Source organism: Mesocricetus auratus, unplaced genomic scaffold (assembly GCF_017639785.1).
Source record: "Mesocricetus auratus isolate SY011 unplaced genomic scaffold, BCM_Maur_2.0 Super-Scaffold_100008, whole genome shotgun sequence".
Taxonomy (NCBI): Eukaryota; Metazoa; Chordata; class Mammalia; order Rodentia; family Cricetidae; genus Mesocricetus; species Mesocricetus auratus.
The window spans coordinates 54,512,939-54,529,789 of NW_024429192.1; the positions used below are offsets into that span (position 1 = coordinate 54,512,939).

General features: G+C 42.9%; 1 protein-coding gene across 5 annotated transcripts in view; it reads right to left on the bottom strand.

Moving 5' to 3' along the window:
- Positions 1 to 16,851, bottom strand: part of Golgb1 (golgin B1) — a 65,869-nt gene that overhangs the window by 30,156 nt on the left and 18,862 nt on the right. For 2 of the 5 annotated variants that reach the window (XM_040750835.1, XM_040750839.1), the window contains exons 8-15: positions 16,694 to 16,819; positions 14,635 to 14,760; positions 12,575 to 12,700; positions 6,418 to 6,543; positions 4,351 to 4,476; positions 3,560 to 3,685; positions 1,578 to 1,700; positions 66 to 179 (exon numbers count right to left, since the gene is read on the bottom strand). In XM_040750835.1, the coding sequence (XP_040606769.1) occupies positions 66 to 179; positions 1,578 to 1,700; positions 3,560 to 3,685; positions 4,351 to 4,476; positions 6,418 to 6,543; positions 12,575 to 12,700; positions 14,635 to 14,760; positions 16,694 to 16,819 (993 nt within the window). The remainder of the gene's footprint in view (positions 1 to 65; positions 180 to 1,577; positions 1,701 to 3,559; positions 3,686 to 4,350; positions 4,477 to 6,417; positions 6,544 to 12,574; positions 12,701 to 14,634; positions 14,761 to 16,693; positions 16,820 to 16,851) is intronic. The other 3 variants (XM_040750837.1, XM_040750836.1, XM_040750838.1) reach the window with 3 other exon arrangements.

Sequence of the window (16,851 nt, forward strand, 5' to 3'; positions counted from 1 at the left end):
CTGCTGCCCAACAACCTAAAGTAGAACCAGCCATCCCCTGGCAGATAGTGGGACCACAGACGTACCTCGTTTCTCTGTTCGGCCAAAGTCAGCTCCTGCTGCAATAATTCCACAACCTGAGCACGGCCCAACAAGGCTTCTTCATGTTCCTCAAGCTTCCTTTGCATCACCCTCAATTTCTGGAAAGAAACATTTAGACATAATTACAGATAAATAAGCATGATTATTTGCCTACCTTCCAAAATGCCATGTGCACCTGTGAGGCTATGTTTTAGAGTGTGGAAGAAAGGGCTAAGTAGGACACCAGCATGCCATGACCCATCCAGCAGCAAGAGAATGTCCAAAATGCCTTCTCCAGAGCGTGACAACAACCAAACCCAAATGCAAGCAAGGCCTTGAATCAGGGAGCCTAATATACTTAAGATAAAATGACACACACTCACGTTCAAAATTACATAGTTGCTGTTCTGTCCCTAAGTAGCATAGGTAACATGCATTTCTTACCTACAAAAGAGAGCAATCTTTATAGGCAAAACCAATTCTCTTCTGTTTTCAATCACAGGGCAGCCACTTGAAAAATACCCATTGAATAGATAAATCAATATATACAATTAATAGTCTATTTTTCAAAGTAGTGTACTCTGAAACTCCACTTAGTAGTACATTCTGAAAGACTGCTTAGAACTTGGAACAAGGTTTCACTCAAGAACAAAGAGAAGGAGTCTGGAAGGCGGCACAATTGGCAAAGTGCTCAATCCCCACAATTCATACAAAAAAGCCAGGCCAGGTGAATCCCAGACTGAGGAGGTAGAAACAGGATTCCCAGGGCTTGTTGGCCAGCCAGTCTAGCCTAGCCTAACAGGTGAGCTAGGCCAATAAGAGGCCCCACCTCAGAGGGGAAAAGTATCAAGGTAAATGGCTCCTTAGGAAGGAATGACATCCAAAGTTGTCCTCTGGCCTCCACACACATGTACATGTGTGCATGCATACCTGTGTGCATAAACATGCACATGCACATACAAGAACACACTTATACAAACACATATCAAACAAACTACCTTTCATTACAGGGTCCTACATTCTAAATGCATACAATGTGAGTTAGTACATGGCAAACTCAAATACAATGAAGTCAATTTTTAGTAACTACTCAATGAACTTAAAAAATTCAAATTTAATAAAGAACTGTGCCTTCAAAATCATTTTCACCTCATTTTTTAAAAAATAAAAAACCGACTTCATCTATTTGAAGTTTGAGATTAGGGTAGAGCATGAATGGTAGCTGTAAGTCCACAAATGAAAAAGAAACCAGCCCATTGATGATTCCCAAGTATGTCCCCAATTAAATTTAGATTTAAAGTTCCAAGTTCCAACCTGATGAGATGAGGAAAAATGGAAAGTAAGGACAAGACAAAAAATGATATACAACGAAAGTCAGGACACCAATAAGAAGCCAAGGAACACACGGAGGCCACACGGAGCACAGCAGGGAGGGGCAGTGGTTGGAAAGTGGCTGCGAAGTCTTGATTAGATGTTAACCAAAATGACAGTCATCCTACGGAGTGTGAGCAACACACCTGTTGCATCTCTGTTTCCACATCTGACTGGGCTACTAACTGAAGAAGCTCATCTTCGTGGAGACGAACCTGTGTTTCAAAGCGGGCGTCTTTCTCTCGGACCACCTGCTGCATGGAACTCAACTGAAGACACATACCAGAGAAACTATACAAGTTACACTCCAGAGAATTTCACAAACAACTCTCTCAGCCTACCCTCCAAAGTTGGGCATGCAGCACCCACAGAGAGCAGTTAGTTCTCTAAACCTCAGCTCTGAATGTCAGCGGTGAGAATGCCGGAAGAGGCCCAGCAGTAACTTCAGAGAGAAAGCCTACCATCGAACTCAGAATCAACTCATGCATAATTTTAATTCAAAGTCTTCATGGATACTAAAAGTGCTTTAAATATGTAAGAGGAGTATTTTGTTTAATTCTGGAAAGATTAGAAAATTAAACATACAAGTGAAGTTAAATTTCTGTTAACCCCTCATACTTCTCTCGGCATCAGACTCATGTTCAAAAATAGTCCTGGAACCTCACGCCCGTAAACGTGCAATTCAAGCTCATGAACATTATGCAAAATGTTCTGCACGTGGACATACACGTCTATTCTTTCTTGTACAGTTTTCAAATATTTGCTTTGACTAAAGAACTGTGTGCTTCTAAGGGCATGCCACCTCCCCAGAAGTCATGTGCAGCTGTCATTCCTGCAGGCTTTCCCTCTAATGCATTCTTCTCTGCCTTTCCCAACTCCGCCCCATGACAATGCCGCCTGTCTAGAGTGTTATCGAGCTCTCACGGTTCTGTTTAAATCCCATCTTTTTTTGTGTAAGCATCTATAACTATCATGTTCATAAAACATGATTTCTCTCTCAAAATACTTTGATGCTAATTTTACTTTTATCACTTTTATTTTTTGAGATAGGCTCTCACTGTATAGCCTGGGCTAGCCTGGAACTTGCCATGTAGTCAATACTAGTGTCAAACCCAGGATCTGTCTCCCTCAGCCTTCTGAATGCTAGGATAATGGCTTGTGCCACCACACTTGGCCTTCAATTTTTTTTTTTTTGGTGTGGCTTGCTCCACGATGGACCTATTAACATATTCATATGCTTTTGTTTTAAGCAATTTATAAGATTAAAAAATATATGACATTTTCTCATCCTACACTGTGTATAACGTATCAATTATCCAACAGAAGCTAATAGGATAAAATTATCAATTTCTGGGTATATAATTCAGTGCACACAATGGTCGGCAATTCCTACATAGAGGACACCTCTGTTAGCAATATATCTGATGGATAAAATCAGCTGTGTGTTGTGAGCAAAGACCTTTCCCCCTGGCGGGTTGGAGGGGTGGGGGATGGAAATGTGGAATGAACTGAAAGCATTCTCGAAGGAGAACTATGCGGTAGGTTGTCGGATACGAAACTGAGAAAAACAGAGTTGAGGTGCTGGTGTAAACAGGCTGGCTCTGGCTTCAGAAATGAGTATGAAGAATGGTGCATGCTAGAGCCATTAGCAAGGGATTTCACAACATTTACCACTTCTTTATATCGATTAATTAATGTTAAGATGTATCTTCCTGACAAGATTGTAATTAGAAAAGAATGAAGCTAATAATTTGTATTTCTTTTGGTTTATCTATCAGTTTCCTTTGGGTTCAGCATGAGCCCATTCCCAAGAGACAAAGTCTCTGTGTGCAATTAAAATTGAGTATCTGGCTCTAAAAAACAAAAACAGTCATCAAAAAAGCTATGGCAAGTTCACCAACAGCAATAGCACTTTCTGAGGGGTTCTGGTGTTGCCTATTAATATATGTACCACTTGCCATACTTACCATACTTCTAACTTCCTCTACCATACCCTGCTAGGGTTTAATATTGTAGCTATCATACTTTCACCTTCCAAGCTTTTCAAGTGACTGCTGGGGAGAGGCTTGTCACATACACCACTCTGGACCTCGTGGACTTTATCCTAATGGAGGCGCCATCATCCTACCTGTGCTGCTTGCTCTGCCTGTGTCTGGCTGAGCTGGGTTTGCAGAGTGTTAATGAGTTCTTCCTTTTCTTGAAGCTGCTGCTTCATCAGGACGAACTTCTCCATCTCTGCAGAACTCTTATCCAACTGGAGGGGGAAAATATTTACTTCAGCAAAGGGGCTGGCATTTTTACTTCTTTGACTCTCATTTGTCTTGAATACCTGCCATATTCCTTCTAATTTCCACTTTAACACAAAAAAAGTAGGGGAACCGCTATGCATATACTGACAGTTTGTATCAACTAAACACATTATGCTACAAATGTCTTAAAAAGTGATGCCTCCAAAGTATTTCATTTTATTATTATTTAACTGAAATTTAAGGCTGAATTATAAATTATTTTTCATTATATACAGTTAGTTTTTTGCTGCTTGACTATGTGAATCTTTCTCTGTTATATCAGATGAGTTTTTATGAAAAACATGATTTTTAAGTTTATATGTTATGTGTGTTTGCCTGCGTGAGTTTATGGGCACCACATGTATACACGTACCTGTTGAGGCCAAAGGGCATCTGGGGCTGGAGTTACAGGTGGTTATGAGCCACCTGATGCTGGTGCTGGGAACCCAGCCTGGGTCACCTACAGGAGCCGTGCTCTTAACACCAAGTCATCTCTCTTGGTCCTCAAGTGAGATTTTGCTAAGGTGGTGTGCATTGACCAGTGCATACAGTTGATGTCAACAAGTTGATTCACTTTGAATGACTTTTTGCTGTGGACTCTATCCTAATGGGGACACCAACATCATCTTACCTGTGCTGCTTGCTCTGCCTGTGTCTGGCTGAGCTGGGTTTGCAGAGTGTTAATGAGTTCTTCCTTTTCTTGAAGCTGCTGCTTCATCAGGACGAACTTCTCCATCTCTGCAGAACTTTTATCCAACTGGAGGGGGAAATATTTACTTCAGCAAAGGGGCTGGCATTTTTACTTCTTTGACTCTCATTTGTCTTGAATACCTCCATATTCCTTCTAATTTCCACTTTAACACATAGCAGGGGGCCCACTATGCATATGCTGCATAGTTTTATCAACTAAACACATTAAGCTACAAAAGTCTTAAAATGTGATAAGTCCATCTTCAGGAAAATGGGAATCAGTCTACTACAAGATCCAGCAATTCCACTCTTAGGAATATACCCAAAAGATGCACATTCATAAAACAAGGACATCTGTTCAGCCATGCTCATAGCAGCATTATTTGTAATAGCCAGAACCTGGAAGCAATCTAGATGCCTTCAACTGAAAAATGGATGAAGAAAATGTGGCATGTTTAACAATGAAGTACTACTAAGTTGAAAAAAAAAAAACAATGGAATCTTGAAATTCACAGGCAAATGGGTGGAAGAAATCATCCTGAGTGAGGTAACTCAGTCCCAAAACACAAACATGGTATGTAGTTACTCATATATGGATTTTAGACATAGAGCAAAGTAGAACCAGCCTAAAATCCACAAGCCAGAGAAGCTAGGAAACAAGGAAGACCCTAAGAGAGATATAAAGGGTCCCTCGGAGAAGGGGAAAGGGACAAGATATCCTGAGCTTATTGGGAGCGTGGGGGGAAGGGAAAGGAAGTTAGGAGAAGGAGAAGGGGAGAGGAAGACATGAGAGAGCAGGAAGATCAAGACAGGGGAAGAATAGAGGAGAGCAAGAAGGGAGATACCATAAAAGAGGGAGCCATTATAGGTTTAAAGAGAAATCTGGCACTAGGGAAATGTCCAGAGATCTACAAGGAAGACCCAGCTAACAATCGAAGCAATAGTGGAGAAGCTACCTTAAATGCTCTTCTCCGATAATGAGATTGATGACTACCTTATGTGCCATCCTAGAACCTTCATCCAGTAGCTGATGGAAGTAGAAGCAGATACCCACAGCTAAACACTGAGATTAACTCTGGAATCTACTTGCAGAGAGGAAGGAGTGATGAGCAAAGGGGTCAAGACCAGGCTGGAGGAACCTAAGAAACAGCTGACCTGAACAAGGTGGAGCTCATGGACCTCGACTGATAGCTGGGAAACCAGCATAGAACTGACCCAGAACCTCTGAACATGGGTGTCAGTTAGGAGGACTGTGCAGTCTATGGGGCCTCTGCGAGTGGATCAGTATTTATCCCTAGTATACGAATGGACTTTGGATACTCTCTCAGCCTAGACACACAGGGGAGGGTACAGGCCCTGCTCCAAATGATATGATAGACTTTGAAAATCCACCATGGAGGGCCTCACCGTCCCTGGGGAGCAGAAAGGGGATGGGTTATAGGAGGTCAGTGGGGGGCAGGGAAGCTAGGGAGGAAGAGGAAACTGGGATTGACATGCAAAACAAGCTTGATTCTAATTTAAATTACAAAAATATGATGCCTCCAAAATAAGTATTCCATTTTAATATTATTTAACTTAAATTTAAGGCTGAATTATGAATTATTTTTCATTATATACACTTTTTTGTCTGACTATGTGACTTTTTCTCTGTTATATCAGATGAATTTTCTTTTTTTTTAAACATGATTTTTAAGTTTGTATGTATGTGTGAGTGCCTGCATGAGTTTATTGGCATCATATGTATACAGGTACCTGTTGAGGCCAAAGGGCATCTGGGACTGGAGTTACAGGTGGTTATGAGCCACCTGATGCTGGTGCTGGGAACCCAGCCTGGGTCACCTACAGGAGCCGTGCTCTTAACACCAAGTCATCTCTCTTGGTCCTCAAGTGAGATTTTGCTAAGGTGGTGTGCATTGACCAGTGCATACAGTTGATGTCAACAAGTTGATTCACTTTGAATGACTATGCTGTGGACTTTATCCTAATGGGGACATCAACATCATCTTACCTGTGCTGCTTGCTCTGCCTGTGTCTGGCTGAGCTGGGTTTGCAGAGTGTTAATGAGTTCTTCCTTTTCTTGAAGCTGCTGCTTCATCAGGACGAACTTCTCCATCTCTGCAGAACTTTTGTCGAACTGGAGGGGGAAATATTTACTTCAGCAAAGGGGCTGGCATTTTTTACTTCTTTGACTCTTGTTCGTCTTGAATACCTCCATATTCCTTTAATTTCCACTTTAACACATAGCAGGGGGCCCACTATGCATATGCTGCATAGTTTTATCAACTAAACACATTAAGATTCAAAAGCCTTAAAATGTGATACTTCCATCTTCAGGAAAATGGGAATCAGTCTACTACAATATCCAGCAATTCTACTCTTAGGAATATACCCAAAAGATGCACATTCATAAAAAAAGGACACCTGTTCAGCCATGCTCATAGCAGCATTATTTGTAATAGCCAGAACCTGGAAGCAATCTAGATGCCCCTCAACTGAAAAATGGATGAAGAAAATGTATGTTTACACAATGAAGTACTACTAAGTTGAAAAAAAAACAATGGAATCTTGAAATTCACAGGCAAATGGGTGGAAGAAATCATCCTGAGTGAGGTAACCCAGTCACAAAAGACAAAAATGGTATGTACTTACTCATATATGGATTTTAGACATAGAACAAAGTAGAACCAGCCTAAAATCCACCAGCCAGACAAGCTAGGACAAAAGGAAGACCCTCAGAGAGACATACAGGGTCCCTCGGAGAAGGCGAAAGGACAAGATATCCTGAGCTTATTGGGAGCGTGGGGGTTAGGGAAATGAAGTTAGGAGAAAGAGAAGGAGAGAGGAAAACATGAGAGAGCAGGAAGATCGAGTCAGGGGAAGAATAGAGGAGAGCAAGAAGAGAGATACCATAAAAGAGGGAGCCATTATAGGTTTAAAGAGAAATCTGACACTAGGGCAATGTCCAGAGATCTACAAGGATGACCCAGGTAACAATAGAAGCAATAGTGGAGAGGCTACCTTAAATGCTCTTCTCTGATAATTAGATTGATAACTGCCTGTGGGAACACCAGACCTTGAGCAAAGACCCACTTCCCCTTCTGCCTGGGAGTAGGCAGCTGTAAGATAATGTTTACTAAAATCAATACAATGCCTGGGGGCATTAAGTTCCTGGAAAAGGCCTGCCCGCAGAAACCACCCTGACCTCGACCTTGTCCAAAGACTAACCACCTCTTCTGCCACGCCCAGATCAGTTTCTGGGGTCAGAGAGAACCAGCCAGGGTAGAGGAGAGAGCAGAAGCTTCTCTGGTGGGAGCCTTTCTTAGGAAGTTTTCTTGAACCTTTTTGGAGCCTGCTTAAAGTTTTCTTTACATCGTTGAACGAGTCTCTGTGTTGTCAATCCCCGACACCCTCCGCACGTTCTCAGACACAGGCCGCGCAGCAGACGCGACAATTGGAGGTCCTAACGAGATCGTGAAAGCGAGGTAAGTGGACGGGGTCGTCCCTTTTGCCAGCTAGGGACAGATGGAGGAAAATAGGAAAAGAAACAATGGGAAATAGTCCCTGGAAGTTTAAATTACAGTATCACGTAAAAAAGTTGCTTGAAGAACAGGGGACTACAACCATGGCAGGCTTTTTAAAATGGATTGAACGAGGGAGCCCATGGTTCATTACTGGGGAAGGCTTAAATGTCCCAGATTGGGAGGATGTTTACTATGATATTCAGAGAGCCGGGTGTTGGTGGCATACGCCTTTAATCCCAACACTTGGGAGGCAGAGATAGGAAGGAATGAGGCCATCCTGGTCTATAGAGCAAGTTCCAGGACAGCCTCCAAAAGGATAGAGAGAAACCCAGTCAAAAAAAAAAAAAAAAAAAAAGAAAAGAAAACAAAAGAAATGAAAAAGAAAAAGGGTAAAATAAGAAATATAAAAAATCTCCAGTCTTTCGCCTGATCCACTGAGGTCAGGAAAGTAAAGGGGAACTGAGAGATCTAAAAGGCTAGCCAGTAAGGCTATGTGGATGTGTTAAAAAGGGGTACCAAGATAGGGGTACCGGAGTAAATATCCAGGCCTTCGCCTGACAAAGGTCAGGAAAGTAAGGGGACCCTGAGAGATCGCCCTCAGTTGGAGGGGGGGATTGGATTAAATCTCTAGGCCTTAGCCTGACACTAAGGGGAACCCAGAGATTGCCCTCAATTGGAGGGTGGATTGTGTAAATCTTAAGGCTTTTTGCATGAGGGACTATCCTGGGTCGAAGAGTGGATTGAAAATGGGTGAATAGCCGGGCGTTGGCAGCACACGCCTTTAATCCCAGTACTTGGGAGACACAGGCAGGCAGATCTCTTGAGTTCAAGGCCAGCCTGGTTTACAGAGCAAGTTCCAAGACAGCCTCCAAATAATACAGAGAAAAAAAAATTGGTAACAAGCTGGGCGGTGGTGGCACACGCCTTTAATCCCAGCACTTGGGGAGGCAGAGGCAGGCGTATCTCTGTGAGTTCGAGGCCAGGCTGGACTGACAGCCTCAAACAATACAGAGAAACCCTGACTTTAAAAAAAATGGGAAAAAATTTGTAACAGTAAAGAGGTACTGGTATTAAGTAAAGAAAAAGAAAAAGACAAAGGTATATGGAATGAAAAATTGTTGTTTACATTTAAATTCTATTTTGTGAGTCATCTCTAAAAACTTTTGGCCAAAAGCTTGGCCTCTCCACCTTGCACCTACAGAGTTACAAGGAGTAGGTACTGCTGTACCCCATGACTGTAGCTCAAATGGAGGAATGATAAAGAACATACAGGACTTTTTAACCCTTTTAGTTCAAGGATTGGCTGGAGTTGTTCTTTTACATAGATTTCAATTAAGGAAGCTTCATTGCAACAGACTAATCATGACCTAGGGAAAAAGGATGACTGAAAGATGCATGTATGTTCTGAATGTATGGTGTGGCCACACCGGTATGTATGAAATGTGATTGTGAATGCATGAGTGTGAACTGCTTATATGATTAAAAGGATACTTAAATCCCTTCAAAAATAGTTAAGAAGCTACCTAGATTGCTTTAAATATAGACAAAAGGAACATCCAGCCAGTCTGTTAATGTTTTTACAGAAAAATTTAAGATGCAAATGAGGCCTTGTCAGCTAGTGAGAGCTCTACAGGTTAGATTGGGAAAGACTGCTCACAGACTTCAAATAATTTTCACAAGTTATTTGGACACATTATAGTTTACAATCTTTGAGTGATTTTCAGAAGTTTTTGGGAAATATTTAATGGATATGTCCTTTTTAATGGGCATCTACAAATAATCTAAGTAGTAATCCCAATTTACCTAGATAGTCAACCAAGGAGGGTAGACAAATCCTTCTACTATTATGGTCCAGCTTCAACAGTTCAAAAAAATTTTTTTAGAAAATAAAAAAGGGGGAATAATGTCCCCAGTCCCCATATGACTCATCAAATAATACACTCCTCATTTAAAAATTTTATAATGTGAATGCCAGTGAGCTTCAGACAGATTCTGGCATGATGGAACTTGAGCAACCATTGCTCAGGTCAAATGGAGACATCCATGCACTAAACAGTGGAGAAGACCCTAATTTGGGGTCGAGGGCATGTTTGTGTTTTCTTGTAGGAAAAGAATAAAAGCTTCGGCATGGAGCAGAGAAAAACTGGACCTGAGACCATGGGAGCCTACCTAAGCCAGTTTGAGTGAGATCTCCTAAATCAGTGTTCCTGACCCTTGCTGTCATCGAATCTAGAGCCCAAGAAAGAAAGAAAACAGTCGGTTCGAGATTTCCAGTTTCTCAACAGACCTGCTGCATCAACCTTCCGGACCCATGAGTTTTCATCGTGAAGCCAATAGAGAAAAAAGGACCCATTTAAAACATTTGGACATTCGTATGGACTGTGATGAGGGGCAAAAGCCTCTTTTCAGTAATTGAACAGGACATGGTCACTTGAAATATCAGACTTGGTGGTTCCTGTTTCTGGAATCGTGCCTAGGCCAGTGTATTTTTCTAGAGAGATGCAACTTGTCCTAATGCGACAAAAAGGAGACTTTGACTCAAGTCGCATAATCAGCTGACGTTAAATCAACAAACTGCATCACCACAGGAACAAATTGGTGCTCTGTGGATAGTGCAACAAGCCTATTGTTCATATTTTTCATAATGCTACATGTGTAACATCAATGATTGTACCTAATGTATCTGTGCAAGTGCACTTTCTAAATGCTTTCCTGAGCAGATCTTGGAACAATTGTAACTTTATCAAATTGTAAATCTAAGTCACATGCGGGTTACCCTTGTAACAGAATGTAAATCACGTGTGGGTTACCCTTGTAACAGATGAAGGCTGGTAGAATGTTATGGCCCAGATCTGGTGATGGGTACGGTGATGGAGAGGCGCTATGTCAATGGGGGTCCTGGGAATGGTGGCAGTGGCGGTAGGCATTCTGGCTTTATGCCGGGCTCAAACGTGCCTTGTTCCAGAGGCAAGAGATCCGTAACCAAGTATTGCTTAGCCTAGCCCATGGCAATCCCGATAGCCATGAAGGTTGGTTACAGATGATTTAAAGTTGGGGTGCTCTGATGACGGGCAACCTGTGGGGAAGACCCCTCCCGCCTAAGACAGGGGTTCAAGGTCCCCCAAGGACGGGAAAGGGAGGGTGACCCTACTTGACCTAAGCCAGGAGTGCCTCATTTAAAAATAAAAAGGGGTGAATTGTGGGAACACCAGACCTTGAGCAGAGACCCACTTCCCCTTCTGCCTGGGAGTAGGCAGCTGTAAGACAATGTTTACTAAAAACATGTTTACTAAAAACAATACAATGCCTGGGGGCATTAAGTTCCTGGAAAAGGCCTGCCCGCAGAAACCACCCTGACCTCGACCTTGTCCAAAGACTAACCACCTCTTCTGCCACGCCCAGATCAGTTTCTGGGGTCAGAGAGAACCAGCCAGGGTAGAGGAGAGAGCAGAAGCTTCTCTGGTGGGAGCCTTTCTTAGGAAGTTTTCTTGAACCTTTTTGGAGCCTGCTTAAAGTTTTCTTTACATCGTTGAACGAGTCTCTGTGTTGTCAATCCCCGACACCCTCCGCACGTTCTCAGACACAGGCCGCGCAGCAGACGCGACAACTGCCTTATATGCCATCCTAGAACCTTCATCCAGTAGCTGATGGATGTAGAAGCAGATACCCACAGCTGAACACTGAGCTAAACTCTGGAATCCAGTTGCAGAGAGGGAGGAGTGATGAGCAGAGGGGTCAAGACCAGGCTGGAGGAACCTACAGAAACAGCTGACCTGAACAAGGTGGAGCTCATGGACCTCGACTGATAGCTGGGAAACCAGCATAGAACTGACCCAGGACCTCTGAACATGGGTGTCAGTTAGGAGGGCTGGGAAGTCTATGGGGCCTCTGGTAGTGGATCATTATTTATCCCTAGTATACGAATGGACTTTGGGAGCCCACTCCCCATAGAGGGATACTCTCTCAGCCTAGACACACAGGGGAGGGTACAGGTCCTGCTCCAAATGATATGATAGACTGTGAAGATCCCCCATGGAAGGCCTCACCCTCCCTGGGGAGCAGAAAGGGGATGGGTTAGAAGGCCAGTATGTGGCAGGGAAGGTGGGGAAGAAGAGGAAACTGGGATTGACATGCAAAACAAGCTTGATTCTAGTTTAAATTACAAAAATATGATGCCTCCAAAATAAGTATTTCATTTTAATATTATGTAAGTTAAATTTAAGGCTGAATTATGAATTATTTTTCATTATATACACTTTTTTGTCTGACTATGTGACTTTTTCTCTGTTATATCAGATGAATTTTCTTTTTTTTTAAACATGATTTTTAAGTTTGTATGTATGTGTGAGTGCCTGCATGAGTTTATGGGCACCACATGTATACAGGTACCTGTTGAGGCCAAAGGGCATCTGGGACTGGAGTTACAGGTGGTTATGAGCCACCTGATGCTGGTGCTGGGAACCTAGCCTGGGTCACCTACAATAGGAGTGCTCTTAACACCAAGTCACCTCTCTAGCCTCTCAAGTGTTATTTTGCTAAGGTGGTGGGCATTGACCAGTATACAGTTGATTTCAACAAGTGATTCACTTTGAATGACTTTTTGCCGTGGACTATATCCTAATGGGGACACCAACATCATCTTACCTGTGCTGCTTGCTCTGCCTGTGTCTGGCTGAGCTGGGTTTGCAGAGTGTTAATGAGTTCTTCCTTTTCTTGAAGCTGCTGCTTCATCAGGATGAACTCCTCCATCTCTGCAGAACTCTTATCCAACTGGAGGGGCAAAATATTTACTTCAGCAAAGGGGCTGGCATTTTTACTTCTTTGACTCTCATTTGTCTTGAATACCTCCATATTCCTTCTAATTTCCACTTTAACACATAGCAGGGGGCCCACTATGCATATGCTGCATAGTCTTATCAACTAAACACATTAAGCTACAAAAGTCTTAAAATGTGATAAGTCCATCTTCAGGAAAATGGGAATCAGTCTACTACAAGATCCAGCAATTCCACTCTTAGGCATATTCATAAAACAAGGATATCTGTTCAGCCATGTTCATAGCATTATTTGTATTAGCCAGAACCTGGAAGCAGTCTAGATGCCCCTCCACTGAAAAATGGATGAAGAAAATGTGGTATGTCTACACAAGGAAGTACTACTAAGTTGAAAAAAAATGGAATCATGAAATTCACAGGCAAATGGGTGGAAGAAATCATCCTGAGGTAGGTAACCCAGTCACGAAAGACAAACATGGTATGTACTCACTCATATATGGATTTTAGACATAGAGCAACGTAGAACCAGCCTAAAATCCACAACCAGAGAAGCTAGGAAACAAGGAGTACCCTATGAGAGACATACAGGGTCCCCCGGAGAAGGCGAAAGGGACAAGATCTCCTGAACTTATTGGGAGCATGGGTGGGGGGCAGGGAAGGGAAAGGAAGTTAGGAGAAAGAGAAGGGGAGAGGAAGACATGAGAGAGCAGGAAGATCGAGTCAGGGGAAGAATAGAGGAGAGCAAGAAGAGAGATACCATAAAAGAGGGCGCCATTATAGGTTTAAAGAGAAATCTGTCATAGGGCAATGTCCAGAGATCTACAAGGATGACCCAGCTAACAATAGAAGCAATAGTGGAGAGGCTACCTTAAATGCTCTTCTCTGATAATGAGATTGATATCTGCCGTATGTACCATCCTAGAACCTTCATCCAGTAGCTGATGGAAGTAGAAGCAGATACCCACAGCTAAACACTGAGTTAAACTCTGGAATCCAGTTGCAGAGAGGGAGGAGTGATGAGCAGAGGGGTCAAGACCAGGCTGGAGGAACCTACAGAAACAGCTGACCTGAACAAGGTGGAACTCATGGACCTCGACTGATAGCTGGGAAACCAGCATAGAACTGACCCAGGACCTCTGAACATGGGTGTCAGTTAGGAGGGCTGGGAAGTCTATGGGGCCTCTGGTAGTGGATCATTATTTATCCCTAGTATACGAATGGACTTTGGGAGCCCACTCCCCATAGAGGGATACTCTCTCAGCCTAGACACACAGGGGAGGGTACAGGCCCTGCTCCAAATGATATGATAGACACTGAAGATCCCCCATGGAAGGCCTCACCCTCCCTGGGGAGCAGAACGGGGATGGGTTAGGAGGCCAGTATGTGGCAGGGAAGGTGGGGAAGAAGAGGAAACTGGGATTGACATGCAAAACAAGCTTGATTCTAGTTTAAATTACAAAAATATGATGCCTCCAAAATAAGTATTTCATTTTAAATTATTTAACTGAAATTTAAGGCTGAATTATAAATTTTTTTCATTATATACAATTCTTTTGTCTGACTATGTGACTTTTTCTCTGTTATATCAGATGAGATTTTTTGAAACATGGTTTTTAAGTTTATATGTATGTGTATGTGCCTGAATGAGTTTATTGGCATCATATGTATGCAGGTACCTGTTGAGGCCAAAAGGCATCCGGAACTGAAATTACAGGTGGTTATGAGCCACCTGATGCTGGTGCTGGGAACCTAGCTTGGGTCACCTACAAGAGCAGTGCTCTTAACACCATCTCTGTAGCCTCTCAAGTGAGATTTTGCTAAGGTGGTGTGTATTGACCAGTGCATACAGTTGATGTCCACAAGTTGATTCACTTTGAATGACCTTTTGCTGTGGACTTTATCCTAATGGGGACACCAACATCATCTTACCTGTGCTGCTTGCTCTGCCTGTGTCTGGCTGAGCTGGGTTTGCAGAGTGTTAATGAGTTCTTCCTTTTCTTGAAGCTGCTGCTTCATCAGGATGAACTCCTCCATCTCTGCAGAACTCTTATCCAACTGGAGGGGCAAAATATTTACTTCAGCAAAGGGGCTGGCATTTTTACTTCTTTGACTCTCATTTGTCTTGAATACCTCCATATTCCTTCTAATTTCCACTTTAACACATAGCAGGGGGCCCACTATGCATATGCTGCATAGTCTTATCAACTAAACACATTAAGCTACAAAAGTCTTAAAATGTGATAAGTCCATCTTCAGGAAAATGGGAATCAGTCTACTACAAGATCCAGCAATTCCACTCTTAGGCATATTCATAAAACAAGGATATCTGTTCAGCCATGTTCATAGCATTATTTGTATTAGCCAGAACCTGGAAGCAGTCTAGATGCCCCTCCACTGAAAAATGGATGAAGAAAATGTGGTATGTCTACACAAGGAAGTACTACTAAGTTGAAAAAAAATGGAATCATGAAATTCACAGGCAAATGGGTGGAAGAAATCATCCTGAGGTAGGTAACCCAGTCACGAAAGACAAACATGGTATGTACTCACTCATATATGGATTTTAGACATAGAGCAACGTAGAACCAGCCTAAAATCCACAACCAGAGAAGCTAGGAAACAAGGAGTACCCTATGAGAGACATACAGGGTCCCCCGGAGAAGGCGAAAGGGACAAGATCTCCTGAACTTATTGGGAGCATGGGTGGGGGGCAGGGAAGGGAAAGGAAGTTAGGAGAAAGAGAAGGGGAGAGGAAGACATGAGAGAGCAGGAAGATCGAGTCAGGGGAAGAATAGAGGAGAGCAAGAAGAGGGATACCAAAAAGAGGGCGCCATTATAGGTTTAAAGAGAAATCTGTCATAGGGCAATGTCCAGAGATCTACAAGGATGACCCAGCTAACAATAGAAGCAATAGTGGAGAGGCTACCTTAAATGCTCTTCTCTGATAATGAGATTGATATCTGCCGTATGTACCATCCTAGAACCTTCATCCAGTAGCTGATGGAAGTAGAAGCAGATACCCACAGCTAAACACTGAGTTAAACTCTGGAATCCAGTTGCAGAGAGGGAGGAGTGATGAGCAGAGGGGTCAAGACCAGGCTGGAGGAACCTACAGAAACAGCTGACCTGAACAAGGTGGAGCTCATGGACCTCGACTGATAGCTGGGAAACCAGCATAGAACTGACCCAGGACCTCTGAACATGGGTGTCAGTTAGGAGGGCTGGGAAGTCTATGGGGCCTCTGGTAGTGGATCATTATTTATCCCTAGTATACGAATGGACTTTGGGAGCCCACTCCCCATAGAGGGATACTCTCTCAGCCTAGACACACAGGGGAGGGTACAGGCCCTGCTCCAAATGATATGATAGACACTGAAGATCCCCCATGGAAGGCCTCACCCTCCCTGGGGAGCAGAACGGGGATGGGTTAGGAGGCCAGTATGTGGCAGGGAAGGTGGGGAAGAAGAGGAAACTGGGATTGACATGCAAAACAAGCTTGATTCTAGTTTAAATTACAAAAATATGATGCCTCCAAAATAAGTATTTCATTTTAAATTATTTAACTGAAATTTAAGGCTGAATTATAAATTTTTTTCATTATATACAATTCTTTTGTCTGACTATGTGACTTTTTCTCTGTTATATCAGATGAGATTTTTTGAAACATGGTTTTTAAGTTTATATGTATGTGTATGTGCCTGAATGAGTTTATTGGCATCATATGTATGCAGGTACCTGTTGAGGCCAAAAGGCATCCGGAACTGAAATTACAGGTGGTTATGAGCCACCTGATGCTGGTGCTGGGAACCTAGCTTGGGTCACCTACAAGAGCAGTGCTCTTAACACCATCTCTGTAGCCTCTCAAGTGAGATTTTGCTAAGGTGGTGTGTATTGACCAGTGCATACAGTTGATGTCCACAAGTTGATTCACTTTGAATGACTTTTTGCTGTGGACTTTATCCTAATGGGGACACCAACATCATCTTACCTGTGCTGCTTGCTCTGCCTGTGTCTGGCTGAGCTGGGTTTGCAGAGTGTTAATGAGTTCTTCCTTTTCTTGAAGCTGCTGCTTCATCAGGATGAACTCCTCCATCTCTGCAGAACTCTTATCCAACTGGAGGGGCAAAATATTTACTTCAGCAAAGG